Source organism: Phasianus colchicus, chromosome 3, assembly GCF_987193195.1.
Source record: "Phasianus colchicus chromosome 3, bPhaCol1.hap1.1, whole genome shotgun sequence".
NCBI classification, from domain to species: domain Eukaryota; kingdom Metazoa; phylum Chordata; class Aves; order Galliformes; family Phasianidae; genus Phasianus; species Phasianus colchicus.
In genome coordinates this window covers 7653157-7676765 of record NC_143438.1, presented here as the reverse complement: position 1 = coordinate 7676765, position 23609 = coordinate 7653157, and the positions used below count along the sequence as shown (strand labels likewise).

The 23609-nt window shown below is 42.3% G+C and overlaps 2 protein-coding genes across 4 annotated transcripts in view; one reads left to right on the top strand and one right to left on the bottom strand.

Moving 5' to 3' along the window:
- Window positions 1–77: 77 nt before the first annotated feature.
- TPMT (thiopurine S-methyltransferase) lies at window positions 78–8731 on the bottom strand. The gene is made up of 8 exons (XM_031610291.2): window positions 8493–8731; window positions 7691–7783; window positions 6773–6905; window positions 6297–6349; window positions 2726–2800; window positions 1953–2038; window positions 972–1016; window positions 78–211 (listed from the first exon to the last, which is right to left on the bottom strand). The coding sequence occupies exons 1-8, from the start codon at window positions 8609–8611 to the stop codon at window positions 96–98; spliced, it is 720 nt and encodes a 239-aa protein (XP_031466151.2). The 5' UTR covers window positions 8612–8731; the 3' UTR covers window positions 78–95.
- Window positions 8727–23609, top strand: part of KDM1B (lysine demethylase 1B) — a 29253-nt gene continuing 14370 nt past the window's right edge. For 2 of the 3 annotated variants that reach the window (XM_031610251.2, XM_090136874.1), the window contains exons 1-12: window positions 8727–8810; window positions 8941–9007; window positions 11790–11892; window positions 12735–12859; window positions 14709–14798; window positions 15596–15707; window positions 16809–16925; window positions 17842–17880; window positions 18949–19153; window positions 20265–20449; window positions 21361–21537; window positions 22529–22603. In XM_031610251.2, the coding sequence (XP_031466111.1) occupies window positions 11803–11892; window positions 12735–12859; window positions 14709–14798; window positions 15596–15707; window positions 16809–16925; window positions 17842–17880; window positions 18949–19153; window positions 20265–20449; window positions 21361–21537; window positions 22529–22603 (1215 nt within the window). In that variant the 5' untranslated portion in view covers window positions 8727–8810; window positions 8941–9007; window positions 11790–11802. Of the gene's footprint in view, window positions 9008–11789; window positions 11893–12734; window positions 12860–14708; window positions 14799–15595; window positions 15708–16808; window positions 16926–17841; window positions 17881–18948; window positions 19154–20264; window positions 20450–21360; window positions 21538–22528; window positions 22604–23609 lie in introns of all 3 variants that reach the window. The other variant, XM_031610243.2, reaches the window with a different exon arrangement.

Genomic DNA, 23609 nt, shown 5'->3' with positions numbered 1-23609 from the left:
AGGCTGGACCCAGTGCTTACCTCAGGTGATCAATCAGTGGTTCAGGCCGTGACTCAACAGTTCCCATACACAGGAGGTATGTTAACTGATTTTAATCAAGCTACAAACTTTATTAGATACATTACTTCCAGAAAATAATCTAGTCCCCACTGCTTGTGTTTGTCTGAGAAGTCATTGACTTTCTGAAGACACTTAATTTCACACTGGCTGCCTGAAAAGGAAGAAAGAACAACTAATCAAAGAATGGAAAGTCACTGAAGAAAGTAAGACATCAGAAAACAAGATCTTATGCACAGATCTCCTCCTGGTCCCTACTGATGTTACACAAATCTACTGAGGAAAACTTACCTGTCTCTTTTGCACTGGGATGCAACTGTCCATGACAGTGACTCACTCTACACAGACACTTCAGTACATTATCAAAGGATATCAGGAAGAACATTTGAAACTAAATACCTGTCACAATTCTAACATTATCTTTTAAATGGAATGGAGTTGTACATTTAGCATTTCTGTAGCATGACATTTTACTTTTCTTCTTTGACTACAAAAGTACAGCAGAAACCAATATCCAAAGGCCTTATATAAAAAAAAACAACAAACAGGGCAGATGGTGATGAGGTGCAGAGAAAGGTGAAATGGTCAAACAGGACTGAAGCTACAGGGCCACTATGTGCAATCTGAATCCTGAGAGGGTGAATGGATGCCAGGGAAGGAAAGAGACAGTGTCTGCCTCTCGAGTTTTCCTCATGTCTTTTCAAGAGCTGGGAAGCTGCATTAACAGCAAAAGCCTTGTGACAGCATGGCATTTATTTCCCTTATTACTTTTCTGTGACTCAATCTCTTATCTAAGAAGCAAGCAGATGATTCCATCACTTGCTGCAGAGGTAGAAGTACACAGATACACACTTTTTTTTTGCAAAAAATAAAATAAAATAAAAATTCTAAGGGTTAGCTGAAGTACTACTTACCAAACAAGCTTTTAACTTCAGATTCAGGAACATAAAACGGTGGTCCTGGAAAGAAAATGGTGAAGCTAATCAGAGAGGAGACACAGGCAGGAGACAAATCTGTACTACAGCACCCACAGCCTCTGTGTGCAGCCCCATCTGTGGGATCCAGAAAACACCATGGTGGAACCTCAGGTAGCCTCAGGTGCTGCTGCTCTGTTACCTCCAGGCTGCAGCCAGGGCAGCCACGTTGTCAGGAGTTGGGAGGTCACAAACATGCCATGGATACAGTCTCTGTATCCATTCAGTGCAGCGTGTGAATTTAGCCAACAATCCCTGTATGTTGTAATGGTACAGTTCAAGCTAAAAGCTGAATAATGTGAGAGGGAGAACAATGTATGAAAGTATTGTGACTAATGATAACAAGACCTATTCTTTGAAGGATAATTATGCCAAAGAGCTCAAAAGCAAGATCTCTCTTTCTTTTGAGAGGCAGTAGCTAACATAATGAAAACTTAAAAAAACCTAGACATACTAGCACATAATAAAAGTTATAAAAGGAAAAAATATTTCATGGTTTACAGTTTCACCTCTCCAGGCATATTCTGACCATGGTAGCAGTGAGGGGAAAGGCACAAGATGTGCAGCACATTGGGCTGCAAATATTGGGCAAATAAACCAAGGGTCTAAGGTGATCAACATTCTTCGAAATGCTCTGAGGTCCTTAGGCCAGACAGGGTGTATGATGTTATTCTAAGCATTCACTCTTCCAGTTTCATTTTGTTGTTAATATATCTTGTTTTTCCTTCACCTGTCCTTGGCACATCTGAGTGCCAGAGGGAAAGGGTCAAGCTTCCTCAACACCTAAAAGAACCATACTGACACAATCAGCTAACAAAGCACTGTTGATAAAAAAGCAATACTAAGGTATCTGCCACATCTATCCACAATTAGTATTACTTTATGTGTAAAATCAAAACATGAGCAGTGCGAAATTCTCACCTTTGTATTTGGTTGGATCATATAAAACTGTAATGAGGAGATAAGAAGAGTTTTTCTCCATTAGGGAGCTCATCAAGGTGACATAGCTAAAAGGAGACAGTCATACTTCATTATTTTGGAACAGCACAAGAAATTTAAGCATAACATTCAAACTATTCACCAAATAAGGTAACGTGTTCCTGTGCAGAGACGAGTTGAACTGACTTGCACAGCAACCAAGTAGAAATACATGAGCATGAAATTCGTGCAACTCATGAAACATCCCAAGTAAAGGTTTCTGTGCACTCTCCATAAACAATCATTTCTCTCTTTTCCCACGTTCATCTCAAAACTAACAGACAAAGCACAGCGTTCATCTGCCATGGTTTAAGAATGCAGTACCAATATTTTGAAATCTGCCAGGTAGCCTCAAACTAAACTCGGGTTGGCTATGGACAAGAATGAGAAAAATAAAGGGAAGCAAGGAGAAAACGAACAAAGAGAGGCAAGAGAAGCAGGTGGGGTGAAAAGGAAATAATAAAATTCAGATGAGACGTGCAGCTCTGCTTCTGCTGGGTTGCAACAAACCACATATTTTCCTACCAAGAGGCAGGGCGGCTTCCTGAAGGAAGCTCACAGAGAGGGCAGAGCTCTGTAGCTGCAGCTCGCCATAGAGAGAAACGTGTTTAGGTCACTGTGTTGAGTGAGAGAGGACTCATCCCCGGGTGGCAGGAGGAAACAAAAGTGTCACTGGATGCATCAGGGAAAAGCAACAGCCAAGCAGATTCACTGACCGTTGTCTGTCACATGGATTCACAGCCACTAGAGCTCCTCTGTCCCAAACCCCATCAAACTTGCCAACAACTGCACTACAGAAAAAAGAGGAAAAAGTTTAAATATAGCAATAGGGTTACTCTGTCATTATTCAGATACTTCTGTGAAGTCACACACAGTCTCCAGCTATCTGTGCAGACCTGATTTGCTGATATGGTCCAGCATTTTCCAAACAACCCAAACAGGCTCTTGAGAAACCTTCCGATACACTGTCCTGTATGGCAGCATGAGGTGCTGGAATTGCTCAGCATTTCACAGAATCACAGAATTGTAGGGGTTGGAAGGGACCTCCAGAGATCATTGAGTCCAACCCCCCTGCCAAAGCAGGTTCCCTACACCAGGTAAAAAACACCAGGTATTTCCTTTCCTCTACGGGGTGCAGAGACAAGCGAGAGGAGGAAGATAGTTTAAATATTTTGGGAATTTCAGTCTGGGTTTTTGGCAGTCATACTCCAATATGACCCTTGAGGCAAGACTGATGTATATTTGGGATGCTGATAGTTTATGGCCAACTTCTAAAGCCCACATAAAGACTTCCAACACAAGTTAGAGAAGGCACCTCCCTGCATTAAGGCTATTGGATACAGCACACTCAGGCATTTTTAACACTTCAGTTCCCAGCTACATGCCCAGGACAGGTAGCTGCAGTTTGCAACTTGTTTAATCTTCGAAAAGCTCAGGTAAGCTGATGCTTGCCTCAGTCTAATGCTGCCACAGGCATTATTTGCCCCTGAATGTGCTGGCAGATGGCTTCCAGGACTACCCAAAGCCTGCACGTAGCCAAGACTATTGGAAAATGCCTTTGTTAATGGGTGGTAAGAGCAGTAGAAGATGTTTAGGGGTATAAAGAGCCTTGTTTCTGGTAGTTATTAAATCTGGAAATTAAAGAGTAATGTAATAATAAACTGCATTATTTTAGAAGTCTGAAACACATTTACTTAAAGAGAAAAAATAAATAAAATTTGGCAGTACCATTTCGTGCACTGGGAGAATGTCTGAGTCCCATTGCATCATTTTTTCTTCACTTCTTCCTGCCCTGCTGCTCATTTCATTGCAACAGCATTGCTGAGTTTCTGGCACCTAACCTAGAAGCTCCTGTACTTCCTGCTCTACTGCGATGAGACATGATAACACTGTAAATTCTCAACTTCTTTCAAGGCTTGCCAAGACTAAGCTTCTAATTTAAATAATCAGCCTTCTATAAGAAAGGAGAGTTTTAAAGAGACAGTTAAGTATAAAGTGGGGCTGAGGGGGGCAGGTGACAAACTCAATCATCTGAGGCTCGGAGGCTGTTCTCTGCACAGACAAGCCTGCTGTGTGACCTCAGGAAAAACCCTGCTGGTTTTTCACACCTGATTTTTCTTTCCAGCTTGAATCTGGTCTAACTGTAACGGCAGCAGTGATTCCATGCAGGCATTTCAGGTACTTTGCTCCCTGCCATTTCACTGGGGACTACAGCCACGACAGGCTGCTGGCAGCCTCATGCTGTGACCTTTCCTTGCATTTGGTTTCCTGGCTGCCTGGACCTCAGGGCCTGCTGAGCCATCTGGGTGCTCCCTGCCTCTCTGTGCATCCAGCTCTCTTCTAAGGAGAACAAAGCCACGAGGAAAAGGAGGAAAAGGCACACAGCTTTCACATTAGGAACACATCTCAGTGCCTAACTTTCAGCCTTACATTGCCTCCTGCTATGGCTTTGTACAATATGCAGCATGAGAGAAGGCAGTCTATCTACTGCTACAATTTATAAAAATCAATAAAAATCAACATCTAATACGGGAATTCACATACCCACAGAAATCTTGCTTCATCTAGGCAATAAAGTTATGAATTGCTCTCTCTGCAGAAGTGTAGTAGATTCAATTGAAGCAATTTTTGCTTGTTTATTTAAAGCCTGACAGCCATAACTGTATTAGGACACACAGTGATTGTGCAATATAACTGTTCACCACGCTTCCCAGAATTCCCACAAAAAGCAGTAATTGCTGTCACTCTTTAACTATCAGGAGGCTTTGAAATGCTTCATTCTGACAAGGGTCACCAGCACACCTGAGATTTCCTCTGATGACTGTTAGACATGGAGATCAAAAGGATTTGTTAGCAGGCCAGCCTCAGCAAGAGAGAAGTAAGTTTAATTTCCATAATCACTGGGTGATTGTCTGTACATAGAAAGTAGAGCTGTGTGTGCATTTTGCAGTCCCAGCTGCCTGCTGACTGCTGTAGGGAACGAGGTCTGTACTCTCACCATAGCAGCACTCAGCACAGAGCCCCATGTCCAGGATGTGTGTCTGCCAATTCATTTTGTGAGTGACAAACCTGTGTACTGGGCTCACAGACACGAACTGAAAATTTCACTAGTTACCTATTTTTGGTTAATCTCACAGCATTACTCCTCTGCATCGTGACGGAAGGTATGGGTCTCACCACGCTACTAGCTACCAATTTTGGAAACTGGATTTTTCAAAAACTGTAGATGGGAAACTCAAGCAGTCCTTGGGTAACCTGTCAGTTCATGGTTAGAAGGGTATGTAGGAATCAGCACAGCAAGTAGCTCCATCACAGGCGGGGAAGGCAGGGAGGAAACCAGGCAGTATCTATCTGTTCCATGGCATTCATTTTTGCAAGACTGGTTACATACCCAACATTCAAAGCAAATGAAGTCAGCTACAACAGCAGAAGTCTTAGCAACAGTCCATTGTAAAGGCTAAGCACTGACCTCCTTGCACAGCCTGCAGTCTCCAGCTATCCCAAGTACTGGTGCAGGCCTGAGGACATTTCAGGACAGACTTACAACTGTAGTGAGCACCACCAGGAGGCTTCTGGGGATAAATAAACAGGCAAGGCATGCTACTGCCCAAGGCAGAGCCTCCTGTGCTAGAGGTTGAGAGAGTCCCTGCACAGCTCTGTGCTCTGCAAAATCCCCCACCCACTGACACCTGAGCAGGTGCAAAGCCAGCACCAGATCTGAGAAGCGACTCCAGAGGGTGCAGAGAACAAAGGGCCACAATATTTTTCAGGATTCAGCAGTGTGGGTGGTACTGAAGTATTCTGCATTTTCCATTGTGTCTTTTAACTAATAAGGAAGAAATAATAAATAAGGATATTATAGCAGTAAGAGTAATTTAGAGTCAGTTGAGCCATGTTTGTAAAGGCACTTGGAGAGTCACTGTTGGACAGTGTATTATGTAGTGACACAAACAGGGCATGATGCAAAATACTTTTAAGTCCATTTTAAAAAGTGTGTTAGATAGTGGCCATTCACTCTTCTCACACAAGTTTAAGAAAAAGGTTTCTCTAGAGGATCTGGTCCAAATAATATGATTGGACAGTATTAATCATAGAATCACAGAATATCCTGAGTTAGATGGGACTGACAAGGATCATCAAATCCAACTCCCAGCTTCACGAAGCACCACCCAAAATACAAACCTTATGTCTGAGGGCATTGTCCAAAAGTTCAACCTCCCCTGAACTCCAGCAATTTTGGGCCACGTTTGGTTATAGAAAATTGTAGAACACTCTGTGCATTCCTACCTGGACAAATCATAAATACTGCAGCAGTACAGACAAATGTTTCCAGAAGTACTCTAAAATAAAAAGCAAGGGAAAAAAATACTCATCAGAAACTACATCTTTAAATATACACTTAGATGTAATGAAGGAAACCCACGAGAAAGCTTTTATACTTTTGTATTTATTTATTTTAACTGAGGTGCCTCTCCTGATCCTTTCCATAGAGGTTCTGGCCCGTTGAGGCATGCAACTGTTCAATTTTAAAATATGCTACCTTGTCAACTTTATGTTCAGGCCTTTTAAAGTTATTCAAAAAGCCTAAAGTAACACGCTGAAAAGAAGAACTGCTCAGTCCAGTGCTCCCTTCCAAACCTCAAAAGGAGAAGTGAATGACTACCGGTAAGGCAGAGGCACAAAGCAGAAGGACTTGTTTGCTCCGTTGTGCCTGCATTACATGGCTGAACACACCAGACTGTGTGGCAGTGCAGGAGACATACCTGCAACTTTTTGGCTCCTGAGATCCCTGGGACTGGCTCTTCACAATAAGGGAGACACTGATCTGCAAAGAACTCCTTCAGTGCTTGCTCGCTGACATCCACGCCGACCACGCTGTGTCCCATGTCTGCCAGCCTGTGCACAGCAAAGGTCCCGAGGTTGTGTGAGCATCTCAGTGCTCTAACATCTCCTCTACCCCATGTGTTCATAGAGAAATGCTCCCCAGGCTCCGGCTTCGGGATGGAACTGGTGAACTCTCTATGACTTTCTGCAGCTCTCACATTTTATTGAACATTACCCTCATGCAATCTGAGTTTAAATTAGCACCACTCAGCATATGGCTGCTGAGGGTTTGCAGGCTTTTTTGGATCGGGCTGTATTCCTCTATTCCTATGAACCTGGTGAAAGCGAGGATGATTAAACACAGAACCTATCGCTGTTTGCACAGAGATGTTGTGTTGCAGGAGCTGAGGCAGACAGGCTGTCCTGTGGCCCAGCAGTTTGGCTGATGGGGCAGAGGCTGCAGGCTGCTCAGCAAGCAGTCACTGTCACAGACTGTGCTAACCTGGGCTGTTGGGATTCCATGGGGAAGTGGTTCAAGTTGGGGGGGGTTGGTTTGTGTTCCTTCCCACTGGCAACCACATGGACTTCTGCAGCCCATATTATTTGTTATAACCCCTCCCACCCTCCTGCCCCCCCCAAAAAAGTGCAAGTAACATTTTAAAAGTGTTAAATATATATATATATATATATATTTAGCCCAAATCACTTAAATTCCCAACAAATGAACCACACTGTTTCCTCCCCACAGCCTGCCTCCAGCAGCATGTTTCCACCAGCCATTACAGGGCTGGGAATTTCCCTTCTCCCCTCCCCACACCAGTAAGGCTTTTCCTGTCACGATCCCTGCCATTCCGTACCACTTCATGTCGACTGCTTTACCACAAAGAGGGAAAAATATCCTCAGCCCATTCCTGCCATCCACCAGAAGGTCCAGGTGCTTCTGTAGGAGCCTGCAGGGGAACAGAGGCGTTTCACTCAGCATTAGGAGGAGTTGTGGGTGCTGGCACAGAGGAGCCAGGTGCTGCACTGCACACCAGGCAGTGCCCAAACCCTTTGATGCAATACATATTCATAGTCAGAAATACCATTAGAAATACAAATAAATGAATTCACCTTCCATTTTCTTAGAAAATAACCCCCGCTTCTGCTAGCAAGGGACACATTTCTGCTTGTCTCTTCAGGTAACAAAGCAACGACCCCATTTCTTGGTGGGCCACTCAAACAGTGCAGGTTAAACTGCTGTACCACTCCTCTAGAAATGGCTTTCAGGCAATTCCCGTTGGATGATGGCTGGGTTTCCACCCTGGGCCCGGTCCCCCAGCACACTCGCTGCCCCAGGGCCCTGCACAGCTTTCAGGTCCATTCCCACCCCTCACACCCAGCAGCAGCGTGAAGCTATCGCTTCATCAGGCGTGGGGCTTCGGTCCAATCATCTAAAGCTCATCGTTTACAACACGATTTAAGGAATAAAGGCTCTAAACGCAGTGCGAATTGAACGTTCTCCGCCGTTTTTAAACAAACGTAGGTGACAACAACGACTTCAGTTTCAGGCCGCGGTTGTACCGATCGTTTTCCCTGCCGTAAGCTCCGCACTTATCACCGAGAGCCGCTCATCCCGCCCCCAGCACTGCGCCCGGGCCGGAGAGCGAAGCGACCTACGGATGCCTGTGCTCCTTATGGAAGCCGGTGGCACCCGCGCTCCATTTCCGCAGCCATTCCTCCACGGACAGCACCCGCTCCCGCTGCGCCTCGCTCCCGCAGCCCCCCGGCTCCTCCATCTCCCCTCCGACGAACCCCTCGACGCGGCCGTTCCCGACGGCGGCACCTGCACGGCGGCTCGGCCGACCCGGGGCGGCGCCTCCCTCTCTACGCACCGCGGAGAGCGGAAGCGGCGGCGACGGGAGGCGGGCTGAGGGCGCCGGTAGGAGGAGGAGGAGGAGGAGGAGGAGGAGGATGGCGCTGGGGATGGCCGCGGCGGTGAGTGAGCCCCGCTGCACGTCGGCCCCCGGCCCGGCGGCGGGGCAGGTGCAGGTGCAGGCGCAGCCCCCCCCCGAGCTCACCGCCGCGCCCCCCCCTCCATCCTTCCCCCCTTCTCTCCCCGCTGCAGCTCTAGCAGGAGGCGGCTCGGGCACGCGTGGATGCGCTCTCCGACCCCCGGACGAGCCGGACCCGAGGTGAGCGCACCGTGGACGCTGTCAGGGTCGGGGGACTCCGGGGAGGCTGCTGTCAGCGCGCTGGGGCTGCGCCCGGCCGTGGCTCACCGGCTGCTCTCGCTTCCTGGGTGTGGGCTGTGTGTGTGTGGTTTCTATTTTCTTCTCTTTCCTTCTTTTAATTTCTTTTTTCCCCCATTGCAAACTTGCTATCAACTCTCCCCGCACAGGCCGGGCGTTACGGGGATGAAGCGGTACGGAACGTGGCACGGCGTAGCGATGTGTGTCTCTTTCCCCTTTAAAGGGTCTCTTTCCTCCGGCGCTGCGATGATAGGGTGCGCAGAGTCGCATAAAGCGTAGCGAAGTAGGCAGTGTCCGCTGCTCTTGAAAAAGCTGTGGGAGTGGGAGGTGTGGGGCTTTTGGGAGGGGAAGCGAAGGGGAAACGGTGTAGAGCTGGAAACAATGGCCTTAATGCAGTTATATCTGCAAACCCACCTCTTCTCCACCTTCTGCCTCATCCCCTGCCAGCAGCATCCACGACAGAAACACATCCGTGCTTCCCTACATCTGCTCTCTGCCTATCAGGGCGGGAGGCCCTCCGAATGGGTGACATTTTCACCAAACTTCTCAGTGGACGGTGGCTGTTTCTTGATTTCCCTCCCAGCCCCACGTACATGGGGTTGCATCTGACTTTGGGATGGGCTCTGACCGCCTGCAGCCCCCGCCTGGCTGTGAGGGATGATCAGCTGAGGCGACAGAGAGGTGATGCGAAAGGATACTGTTGATAGGACAAGGGGGAATGGTTTCAAACTAAAAGAGGGAAGATTTAGACTGGATGTCAGGGAGAGATTTTTCATTGTGAGCGTGGTGAGGCACTGGCACAGCTGCCCAGAGAAGCTGTGGGTGCCCCAACCCTGGAGGTGTTCAAGGCCAGGTTGGATGGGGCCCTGGGCAGCCTGAGCTGGTGTGAGTGGCAACCTTACCCATGTCAGGGGTTTGGAACTGGATGGGTTTTGAGGGCCTTTCCAACCCAAACCATTCTGTGTTTCTGTGACTGTTGTGCTACTGGACAGCCCTGTCAGCAAAACCTGACTTTCATTTCCTGGGGCTTGAAGTGGTACTTTTGGGAAATGTCATCTAAGTGGCACTAGTTGGCTTTCCTTTCTCTTCTCCAACCACAGCCACCTCCATACAGTGGCAAGCTATGGTGGACTGCAGTTGCTTTTTTGGCATAATAAAAGATATATCTTTTCTCCCTCTAGTTACATATAATGTTTGCATACAAAAAAAAAAGTTAATTTTTGAGTTGGCTTCCTGAGCTCAGTTACTTTCTCACAGATGTGGTTATCCTGTGATTTTGCTTTTTTCCCCCTTTCTGCACTCAAATCAGTTCCTCCTACCTGGAGAGCAGAAAACTTTGTAACAACTCCCATTCTCTCTTGCTGCTACCTTTACTTAGGAGAATCAGTGAATGAAAGCACTGCTAGCACTCCATGCTGTCAGTTGGAATGAGGAGGATGCAGCCTGGAACAACAGAAAGAAATCCCAGATATAATACAAATACATACATAAAAATAGTAATAAAAAATTGCAATCTGATCCCTATTACACCAAGATAACATTCAAGATTCAGTGCTGTAGTCTGTTTCCTTTAGGTATGGTGGAGTGCAGTTAGATTTAATTCTTCCTGCAAGCTATTTTATTTGTATTTTAATCCCTGCAAAAAGAATACCTTTGATTATAATGCTTTACATATGCTTTCCCATTTCTGCAGTGTACTTTCTCATACTCCGTTGCTTTCCAGATTACATGATGAACTGTGGCCTTCTTCCTGTTCCCAGGGATGTGGTTAAATACAAACATGGATCTCCCTTGTGGTGTAGAACTTCTCTCCTGAAGCAGTTTAGTAACTGCATTTGTGATCTCCCAGTTAACTAACATCACAATGTTTAGACCCTAAATTGTGATGCACGTTCACAGGAGGGTGTGTGAGTCACAGAATTACCAAGGTTGGAAATAGACCTCCAAAATCATTCAGTCCAACCATCCACCTACCATCAATACTTCCTCACTAAACCACGTCTCTCAGTACAGCATCTAAATGGGACTCAGCCACCTTCCTGGGCAGCCCATTCCAGTGCCTGACCACTCTTTCTCCCATCCAACCTGTGTCCCCTGGTGCAATTTGAGGCCATTACCTCTCATCCTCTCACCAGCTGTGTAGAAGAGGCTGACCCTCACTTAGCCACAACCTCCTTTCAGGTAGCTGTAGAGCTATGAGGTCTCCCCAGAGTCTCCTCCAACCTAAACAATCCCAGTTTTGGAACTGGTTTTTCACTTGGTGGTGAACATCTGAATAAAAGTGCTGTACTGTGCAGCTCTCTTGCTACCAATAAATCAGTTGTCAATGAGAAGAGCACTGTGAAGGCTTGGATTTCAGAGCTCACATTGTGAACTGAATCTACTCACTTTGCTGACCCTAATTCCAGTCCAGATCATCACGTAACGCAAATCAGATTACTGAAATCCAGGGTATGCTGATCTGGACCAGTCTGTCAAGATGTACTCAAGGATCTAATCTTAACTCTGATTTTAGATTAAAATAAGATCGTTGTTCATTTCCCCATCGTGCCACCTTCATTTCCATCCTGAGTTACTAGGTAGGCTGAACAGATTCTTGTCCAGGTTACTCTGACAGGAGAAGCAGTGTAAGTGTGGCTGTACTGTCCAGGTGATTGGATAGCTCTCTGCAAATTCAACCAATTATTATTTTTTTCTTAACTTCTCCCTACCTTTTTCTTTACAGGTCTAATAATACAATGTCAGCTGGAAGGGTACGAACAAAGAAAAAGGCATGTTCTTCAGAGCAGTCTCCAGACAGCCTTCCTCTGAGGAGTTCTGGAAGACAGGTATTTATAACAGTTTGACACTCTTGTATTTGCATTTTCTGTTAACGTTTATAAAGAAGGTGTTTCACTGTGGATACTTCAGGGATAGAACGTTTTTGCAGGAAGAGGGGGAATCAGTCAGTTCTGTGAAGAAGTAGGCAAAGCTTCTTTTTTATCAACAGTATTCGGAAGACACAAATGCTCAGTATAACTTGAAAATTCTTGATGTGTTAAAATTGCAACCAGAGCTTTCCGTGCAGCCGAACCAGGCTGTCCAAGACCCAAACCAATGTGACACACAGCATCTCCGAAGACCATAAGAGGCATTTGGTATACAGTTTTGTATCTGGACTCCAAAAAAATTCCTCCAAACCAGCCCTAATATTTTGTTTGAGGTGCAGATAGGATCGTGGCTAATTAACATCAGTTAGTACATGAAGAAGAGATTTTTTGAAGGTGGAATAAAAAGAACGCCTGAGGCTTGACTCATTAGCATGTGATGGAGCTTAAAATACTATTTAAACCAGAGGCTTTGCTTATAATTTCTTCAATGGTCTGAGTTAAGCTAAGGCGAGTTAAGCTAAGGCAAGACATTTTTAACTTTAAATGATATTTCCATCCTTACTGTTCTGTTTTTTTTGTTTTTTGTTTTTTTGTTTTTTTTTCTGGGGGGAGATAGAAAAAAAATGACCTAATTGAACAGCTGTTTCATGCTGCAGCTATTTCACAGTGGATTCAGAAAGTTTAGTTTGTGTCCTTTCTACCATTCGATGCCATGCCACAAGATGCAGGACTGTCTGAATGCCTCTGTTAGAAAACACACCTGTGTCGGTTCTGGTCAGATTTCAGCTATTCTTTATTAGGTGAAGAAGAAAGCAGCCGAGGCAACAGATGATGATGATGATGCATCAGAAAAGAAATACAGGAAATGTGAGAAAGCTGGATGCACCGCAACGTGTCCCGTTTGCTTTGCCAGCGCAGCCGAAAGGTTTGTTTATTTTTATTTGCATTTTTTCGTGGACTCTTCTAAGCTTGCTGTTTGAAATTCTAACCACATTTTGAAAAATCCCTTCATTCCCAAGTGTAGAGGGAGAACTGAAGGACACTAATACCAGTCTTAAGGTGCCAGGAAAGTGTCACAGGTTGTTCAGTTTGTGGTTAAGGTTCTACCATGCGAGTTGCTAATTCTGATAGAGTGTATCTTCAGCTTAATATAAGCCCATTGATGTTATTAATGGCGTCCTCTGGAACACGCCTTGTTACTGTGAAACCAAGAGCATCTGAGTGTAACCTGAGGAAGCTAAACTTGCTTTCAAGATGGAAAATGAAACCGTTTACTGCAGAAATTCTTGATCGCTTTGTTGTTGGAATGTTTTGCAGTCCGAGGTGAGACTCTGAGCTTGACGTTTTAGGACTTGGGAGACAAACGTACTTCTTTGAACTCCTTGTTCTCAACTTGTTTGTGACTTTCAGTGTGCTAATGCCAGCCCTTTTGCATTCTGACCCTGGAGATGCATCTCGTCAGTACTGTGTGTTCAGTATCTATAAAAAGAAACGTATCAGACCTCATTATGCAGCAGGCAGACTGTAATTACATGGCATTGTTCCCTCCCTCGTTAATTGGACGAACTTTCCTCATTTTATTTATTCTCCAATGATATAAAATACTCCAATGCCTCATTTACTTACCTATGAGAATTCTTCTTTGTTAGCTGGAGTTAAATGTTGTCACAGGAAAGCCAAGTGTTTCAGCAGTTGTGTAAGAGACTGTTAGGGGAAAGGAGTACCTGAGAAATCAGTTTTAGTGATGTTATTTTTTGAAGCAACAGATGTTGCATAATCTTTTTTTAAATATTATTTTAATGTTGTGATAGATTCTATACTTTACATACAGAGATATATATATATTTCCACTAGAATACATACTTTCAACATTATTTATTTGAGATGAGATCATTTTACCACTGTCTATTTCAATTAGTACCTTAGGTCACTGCTTTTTACCTTGTACATTTATCTTGAGTCATTTCATTGAGTTTAATGAGAGTTCTCTAAGCAAAGAGTGATTGCTTTGCATAATGAATATAACCTTTGCTAATAGGCACTTATTTCCAAGAGCAATAAAGAATAAAAGTCCAGAATGTGTAAGGGTTTCCTTAAGGTTTTCCCTCTTTGGGATAAAATTGCAGCCAACTTGATCATGTAAAAAAAAAAAAAAAGGCAACATCTGTTTTGTGTTCAGACTTGCATATATAGTTGTGTCAGCTGTTCTGGGGAATAGATCTTGTAATGATTTGTGAATCCACTGATTTCTCATATAAGAAAAATACTCATCAAGATGACCCCCCTCCCACTGCTGCACCAGTACCAGAACAGAATGAAAAAAAGGTAAAGAAATGATAAATTCTTACAGAGAGAGACTTTGCCTTACACAGTTGGAAAATGCTTTGTGTGTCACAATAGGCAATATAAAAACAACTCTATTTTGTGTTCAGGAAGCATTTACTTACGGGTTACTAAAGCAGGGCTCAGTGGACCACTGTTGGAGAGAGGTTGCTGGAAGTCAGGCCAATTGTAAAACTGCTTATTGTGCACACTTTGCCTCCTTTGCATCTGGTGTTGCTTCGTTTGGGAACTGGAAGTGTCTGAGACAATTGAAATGATCTTCCTGTTATTGTCATTTGAATAACTGCAGTGCCTCGTGCAAGACAGCCTTCGTGAACATAACATAATGTCCTGGCTTGTCCCGAATATTTGGTTCACGTTCTAGAATGTGCTATTGTTAATAGGGTTTTTGAAATGTACCATAAAGCTATTTCTGTATTTCTGCATTTCAGATGTGCAAAGAATGGCTATACGTCTAGATGGTATCATCTTTCCTGTGGGGAGCACTTCTGCAATGAATGTTTTGACCACTACTACCGAAGGTAGATTTGCCAATTAAGATTGTGCCTTTTCAATACTTATTAAAATTTGACAGATGATACGAGAGAAGAGACCTCATATATTTGTGAATAATACGAGGATTCATCCTCTGTGCTTGCTTTATTTGAAATGATGCTTAGATACTGGTGTTAAAACTGCAGGTGTTGTATGGACTAATCATCAGCATAAACGTGTAGCATCAGCAAAACCAGTGACTTTACCTAGGCTGTTCTACAGGTACAGTTATTCTAAAGCTTTCCTCTCTTTTAAAACAACAGCAGAGAATTTTAAAAGATGTGAGTAGATTTAAGTACATGCATTTTCCCTTGGACAGCAGATTCACTTTATAATGTGAGCTAAGGAGAGAGAACTTGGCTCAGAATAAGACCAAAGCCAGCAAGCAGGTTTTGCTTTCATTTCAGTGACTGTGAAGACTCAGGTCAGGGTCAGGAAGTGCTTTGAACTCCAGGCTCCTTTCTGTTTTTGTGGGAACTGAGTCCATCTCTGCTAAGATTTCTGAGTGCTTACGAACTCAGCAGCACCTGTAACTCAGTCCCCATTTTAACTTCTGGGAAGTGTGCCCATTACCAAGAGGATATAGTGGCCAGGATGCTCTTTATTGCTATCATAAGAACCACAACACTTGCTTTGTTTTTAATAGGAAAAATATAGGACTTTCTTCAGCCTTATTTCTCTGTCCTTACATAAAAGGTTTAATTTTAGAATAACCACTGTTGCTTAAAATGAACTAGATCATTCTGTTTCCTAACAGCCTGCCTTTTTTTCTCTTTCTTTTTAGTCATAAAGATGGTTATGAGAAATACACTGCCTGGAAAAGGATTTGGACAAGTAATGGGAAAAGTGAGCCCAGTCCAAAAGCCTTCATGGCTGATCAGCAGCTCCCTTATTGGGTAAGGTGGACAGTGGATTTGTGGAATATGGTGTATTTCAATGTGATGTTAAATTGTGAAGGTATACAGTTCTGAATGGATGTTTAAATTAACTCCCCTGCCCTGTCTTTTCCATCTTCTCCTTTCTTGAACTGAAAAACTTTCTGATATTGTATGATTAGGCAGCAGGTCAGCTGAGTTTTTACAGGGGCTAGAGAAAAGCTCAAGATTGTAATTCTGATCAGCTTCTCTATTGTTGGACACCTTCTCCAAGTCTCACAGAGAACACCTTTCTATTGCTTTTTGTTGGAGTACCAGCTAAGATGTATAATATTCAGATAGTGGGGAAAATGGGACATACCAGCTATAGCGAACTTTGAGTGTAAAAGACTTGCAAAACATTGATTTTTATATTTCCACATTGAAGGGAGTAGAAGAGAAAAAGAGATGAGAATGGGATAAAGTTTAACAAAACATACCATAGAATCATAGAATGGCCTGGGTTGAAAAGGACCACGATGCTCATCCAGTTCCAACCCCCTGCTATGTGCAGGGTCACCAACCAGCAGACCAGGCTGCCCAGAGCCACATCCAGACTGGCCTTGAATGCCTCCAGGGATGGGGCATCCACAACCTCCTTGGGCAACCTGTTCCGGTGCCTCACCACCCTCTGGGTGAAAAACTTCTTCCTAATATCTAACCTAAACCTCCCCTGTCTCAGTTTAAAACCATTCCCCCTAACCTTTCACTATCCAGCCTTGTAAACAGTTGTTCTTCCTATTTATATGCTCCTTTCAAATACTGGGAGGCCACAATGAAGCCTATTGAAGTAGTGCATGATATACTTTTCGCAGCAATGCTTGCAAAAGCTACTGAAGTAGTAATGGCTGTTGAATCAATTTTGGATTAGGTTCTGTGGTGAAATTCAGTCTTTTAGGAAATCAGTGCAAGACTTAGTATACAAACTGTCTTACACCTGAATGTTATACGAGAATGAATTTAACAACTGCATTTAAGAATTTCCTCACATCTACCTCCTTTCAGTTGGTTATCGAGGCTTCATTAGCCTTATCTATGATCAGCCAGTAACAAGTAAAAACATGTTTGTTTTTTGACTTGTAGGTGCAGTGTACAAAGCCAGAGTGTGGTAAATGGCGTCAGCTGACAAAGGAAATCCAGCTGACACCGCAAATAGCAAAAACCTACAGATGTGGTATGAAACTAAACAATTCCACCAAGGTAACACAGAAGACATTTGCTCATATGGAAACTAGTAACAAGTAGATTTTTCTTTTTGCAGATATTATTTACTCCTTACTTTGCTGTTTAATGTTTCTAATTTAAGAACAGTTGCCTGATGGCCTGCAGAGTTGCACGGTGAAAGGCCTACAAGCTGTTTGGCCTTTTCTATATCCTGAGTGAAAATATCAAGAAAGAAGAATTTGAAATACTTTCTGTCTGTAGAATTATAAAATCACTCATTCTGAAGCTATGAAAAGATTATCAGAATATACAAAATAGACATGCATCACAATGTTGGTTTTAGTTTGTCAAGCCATACTCATTATTGAGAAAAATGTTTGAAAAGTTCAGTGAGCTTTTGGTAACTTCTAGCAAGTTTTATCATGGGAAATTTTCAGCTTTGGCATGAAGATAACTCTTGAAAAAGAGTCCTTATAATGCCGCAGAATCTTCTTTGTAAAAAACATAACATTTCATCTTGGAACTTTGTGATACTGTTGAAATAAGGAATTTTGGTTTTATAGTCTGGACTGGAAGAATCTCTCTGAAAAATGTAGAATCTTCCCAGATTTTTTTTTTTCCCTTCCGATTTGTTTTAGTGTTCCACTCCATTTTGTGGAATAAGACACATATTCTAATGTCTGATCAATAGAGACTATTTAATTCCACAAATGAGAAACATTTGCTGGTATATATATATATATATATTTTTTTTTTGTGTGTGTGTTGTGTTTTTAACTATACATTTCTCTATTATTTACTTTTACTAATACAAACATCCGTAATACAGAAAGCTAACATGAATGCATTATTTGGTTTAAGGAAACATGCCATAGCCAAATTGCTTTGTTTTATATTTAATTTTTGTTGTACAGAGTAAGAATAGCTCTGATTCAATTGACTTTTCTTTCAGACGGAGGGCTCTGACCAATGTTCCATGCCTGAGGACTTGGTGAGTAGCAGCTGTTCCTCCTCATTTGTTCTGAAAACAACCCCAAAGCATGGCATACGTCTTTCCTTTTCATGGTCTTTTGGCCAACTGTAGCAGTATTTATGCATTTTGCAAAGGACACTATTTGCAACAGAGCCTAGGACCTTCTACTTTCTTATCTTTTTTTCCTCTCTTCCCTGACTATACCGGTTAGATTTCAAGTGGTTCTTGATGTCTTTGAGTTGTGGCCAGTGATACAAGGTTCACTCCTCATTCTCATTTTTGATCAGGCAAACCAGCACTCAGCTGCCAGTTTTCAAATAAAAATCCCCATCCCCAGATTTCCCTCTCTTCCAGGTGGTTTCCATCTTCAGTTAAGCTTGTCTCCTCTTTCTGAAAAGTGCACAGGAAAGCCAAAACATGTTTTCTCTCTCCTCTACCTCCTAATATACATGATATACAATACATGATGCATGTTGGTGTTGCAATCATTTTACGATCATGTAACCTCACATTTCAGATTGAGTATGATCTGATAAGCCAGTGTTGGCAAGTGTACCTGAGGGACCTCTGTCCCAGGAAACGTTCATAATAACTGTTGACTGCTGTGGAAACTTGGTCGTTTTGTTTCCTTAATGCATGTTTGCTTTGTAAAACAAGGCTGAATCAGTAGCATTTCTTAGGGTTTTAGAAGGTCTTTGATGGGGATAGCAGAATTTATATTAAATCAGTCAGTTAGTTTAGACTTCTAAGTTCAGATTTCTGGTTGCACGAGCAACTGTAAATGTTTTATCAAGGGCCTGGTAAGGCATAGGTGCACTGCCGTGGCATGTCTCATCTGTTTGTTTTCCACATGGGTGTGGACTTCATGAAATTTCAGCTCAGTTAATACTGCTAGTTTTCTGTGTCAGGCTGAGGACGGGGAAAGAGGGAGAGAAAATGTCTTTATGACTTGCAAATCTGAGATTGGTACTTCTAGCGCTTTTTGGTGTCAGTTCTGGAGGGAGGGGGGAATTGGTTCATTTTACATTTTTGAAGTACTGACGTGTTCTCTTCTCCCCTCTTTCCTTCACTTCTCCGCTTGGCCAGAGAGTGGCTGAAGTTTCAGACCATTGGTGGTACTCCATGCTCATACTCCCTCCTTTGCTGAAAGACAGTGTGGCAGCTCCCTTTCTAGCTGCATATTATCCAGACTGCGTGGGCATGAGTCCATCCTGTACCAGCACTAATCGTTTACCTGGTGAATCCAACCTTGTGAAGTTAGAGCACTTAAAGAGCGTGCCTAATTTGACTGGTAAGGGCCATCTGCAGGGCTCTGTTCCTTAAATAGGTGTGATGACTGTTGTCTTATAACTGAGTTTATAAGGCACACAAAGCTCCTGACTCAGAAACACCAGTTCTGTTCTCAGCACTAATACAAACCCTCTGTGCGACTGCCTCTCTACTTCTTTGTCGTAATTTATTCATTTGTAAGATAAAGTAATGCATTTCTTTAAGGTGTAAGCACAGACCTCATAGGCTTTTTGATTACTACCTGCCATTTGGTAACAGAAATGGGAAGTTAACATTCCAGTATTGAAAGATCATTTGTTTTCTTAAGGAAATTAAAGTTTGTAATAACAACATTTACTTCTGCTAGTTTTGATGTTGAGGATCTTTGAGGCTTTGCAGAAAAGGATTAGATTTCTTACGGCACATGGATTTTGTTTAGGTTACTTTTTGCTAGCAGTAGCTCTGAGACTGACAATCAGGGAGTGAGATCTGCAAAATAGAAAGAAGGTAATTCAGGATTCCCATACTCATCCTTATTGATATACCTCAGCACTGGCTCAGAGTACTTCAAGGGAAGTTCTGCTTTTGTGTTATCCTAGCAGGCTTTGTTCTCCTTAGGTGCTGAAAATAAATCCGCTCATCTATTCAGCAGATATTTACCTGCTTTATAAACAGGAAACCAACTTCATTATACAGAGCTGCTAGTGCTGCATGTGGAAGATGATTACTTTTAGTCACTGCTCACTCTGGGTGGAGCTGGGAGCTGAAAATGAAAGCAGTTCAGAGGACTCCATGAGCCTGTACAGCAGTGCTAGGCTTTAGACTCCAATTCAGATCCTGTTCCGTGTTGGACCAGTCATGGCATCTGAGGGCATGCGCTGCTTCTCTGACAAAATTCAAACTCAAGGCCCATCATTGGGAAGAGCAACAGTAATTAGTGCTACACAGCCTGGAGTGTAGAAAAAGGGAAAGCCATATAAAATGAAATCATTCTAAAAAGTGGCTAGAGGTTGGGATGCTTCCTGGCTTCTTTATCTGTGCCAGGTCAATGAATTGTCTTAAAGGGAAAAGGATAAGTAGATAAAACAGAATATGACTATTTCTTTTGTGTGTGTGTGTGTGTCTTTATTCAGTTGCAGGAATGAACAAATATTTCCAGCCTTTTTACCAGCCCAATGAATGTGGGAAAGCACTTTGTGTAAGGCCAGATGTCATGGAACTGGATGAGCTCTATGAGTTCCCAGAATATTCACGAGATCCTACCATGTACTTGGCCTTGAGAAACTTGATTTTGGCTCTGTGGTACACAAACTGCAAGGTAACTGCTAAAAGTTCATTTGTTTGTTTGCAAATAACTGCTGTTATGGGAGGAGGAGGTTCTAAGTGGGAGGAGGCAAAGGAATTGGACTCTATTTCTATATGGAGCCTTATGAACCAGCAAAAATTGTTTCTGTCCTTTTGAAAATTCTTTCCAAGATTGGATTTCCATTCCACCTTTAGTTGTAATGCCTAGGACCTTCTTTTATGGTAAAATGCTGAAGTTTTAAAAGCATTCATCCTTCACTAAATCTGCTCAGCTATTTGACGTTTGGACATTTCTAAACAGTTGTTTGTGTGTGCTTGACAGTATTCTTTTTTCTCATAAGAATGTTGGACAAGTAAATGATTGTCTTTCTCCTTTCATTTATTCTACAATACTAGCCTTCAATGAAATTGCTTCTATTCATATTTAATAGAAACAAAATCAAGAGTCAACTAGAATTTCACATATAGAAGCTTTTCAGACCCCAAGATCTGCATTATAACTGTGAAGATTTTGGATATTCATCTAGCTTTTATTCTGAATGCCATTTAAAAATGAATTTTAATGGAATGTAACCATGAGCGCTGCCACCTGCAGTCAGGGATGGATTTCAGTACCATTCTTGTGCTCATGCAGCATACCATGGAGTTTGCAAGAATATCTTTTACACTTAAACAAGTGTATACAAGTTAATTTAGCTTTTTATTTAAATGAAACTCAGAAGAGAGAAATGATTACCTTACTCTGTAAGGCTGACTGGCAAGAAACTTCCACAAAAATTGCTTTTAAAAAATTCTCAGGCACCCCTATGATTCACGATTAACCTTTATCATGTGGGTTACAATGCAAATATGTTGCAAACATGTGAAAGTATCAAATACTGAACTACCAATACTGTATTTTTTTCCCTTTTTTCTCTTCTACAGGAGGCTCTTACCCCTCAAAAGTGTATCCATCATATAATTGTTCGAGGGCTTGTGCGTATTCGCTGCGTACAGGAAATGGCGAGGATCCTGTATTTCATGACAAGGAAAGGGCTAATTAATACAGGGATTTTATCAGTCAGTACTGACCAGTATCTTCTTCCTAAAGAATACCACAATGTAAGTAGCTGTAACAATCCCTCTGTTGTCAGTACTATAAAATGACATGGATAAGTTGTGTCGGAATTACTTCTAAAAGCAAACATATTTCACATGGTCCTCATAGAATCATAGAATTGCTCAGGTTGGAAAAGACCTTCAAGATCATTGAGTCCAACCACGACCTAACCATCCTACCCTAACTCTAACAACCCTCTGCTACATCATGTCCTGAGCACCACATCCAAATGGTTGTTAAACACATCCAGGGATGGTGACTCAACCCTCTCCCTGGGGAGCCCATTGCAGTGCTTAACAACCCTTGCTGTAAAGAAGTGTTTCCTCATATCCAACCTAACTATCGTGATATCCAACCTAACTATCCTGATATCCATCCTAACCTCATCTACCTGTGCTCACAGAAACAGCAGAGATGGGAGTTTTGCCAGCCAGGTTTGTGTTCCCACAGTATCTGTGGAATCCAACCCAGTGGATTTGAAGTTTCTTTACACTTTTCAGATGGGTGGGAAATGTGGGGGAAAAACACGCAGTATGCTTAGGTTCTTCTTGTGCCTTAATCCTGGAATACATCTCTGCTTCCATAGGTGAGGAAACTCATGTTATGTTCTGGTTTGCAAGAGCCACGATTAAAGGGTATATATTTATGACTAGCAATTTTCATGACAGAATGCAGAAATTTATATAATGATTGCATTCTGTAATAGAAACCTCCAAGAAAAAGTTGATTTCTGTGTGGAGAGTGTATCTGCATGTGTTCCAGTTTATAAAAAAGCTTTTATTGATTGCCCCAATTTGTGATTGGAATTGTTACAAGCTAAGTGTGTTATTTGTGTGAGAACTGTTCCAGTTAAAAGAATTTGAGACATCTGCAATTAAAATTGCATTTCTGAAATCTAAGGGTACTTCAACTTTAGCAAGAAGAACAAATTTGCAGCTATCATTTATATTTTAGTTCTTAACTACTTCTATGTATTTGAACATTATTTTATAGAAATCTGTCATTATTGTTGGGGCTGGTGCAGCAGGATTAGCAGCAGCACGACAGCTACACAACTTTGGGATTAAGGTAAGAAACTTTAGAGTATGTTACTTGAAAAAACAAGATTTTCTCTGCTTTGGAAATGTTCTTCCTCAAAATGAAGAAATAACCTTGTTCTTAGAAACATCTAAGCATGGAGCATCCCAATTAATTGGCAAAATTGGGGGTTTTATTGAGTAAATTTTCTGTTAAAGACAGAATTTATCTTCATCTAAGTTTTAACAAGGCAAGTAGTGCGTATTGTACGCAGACTTGAGTAGGGAAGATAAAGGGAGACAGGGATATTTGTTTATAAATAATGCAACTGTAGATGGCAATTGCTGTTTAAATGAGATTTTCTCTGTTCTGCACTTTAGTGTACCTATTTGTTTATTAAACAGGCAAATCATACATATTTCCCTTCCCCTCCATTTACTATTACCAGTGTGATCCCAATATATTAACAGAACTTCACACATCAAAGAATAGTAATATTCTTTACGAATTAAATGTTTGCAGGGCTGATGTTTAAGGAAATGAATGGGCACGTTGCTTTCCTTTTTTTTTAATAAGTGAAACCCTGGCTCCTATTGCTCCATAAACTTTCTCTTTTTCTGCTGAATAGCAAATTGTAGTGCAGCCTTATTGTCCATCAAGACTTTTTGGAAGCTCTCCTGCAGTAAAATATGGAATTATTGACTAGCAGGACATTTTTTTTTAATGTATGAAATATCTTGTCAAGTTTTTAAATACACCTTCATGTTTTTTTTCCTATTGCTTTCTGCTGTTTTGGAGAGAGTTTGTCTAAAAAGAATTTAGATAAAAATAAAAGCAAATAAGAATCAATGTATTTAGTCAGACAAAGTATCAATCCAATCCAGCACCCTGAGTCAGGATGCTGAAAGAAGCATGTATGAATGACATAAACATGAAAATGAGCTATTCTTGGAATAGCCTTGAAACAAACTACTCCAAAAGGATGATAGATGTCCTTAGGTGGATGTTGCACATTGTGTGCAGCATGCCTTGAACTCTCATTTTGAGATTTCCAGCA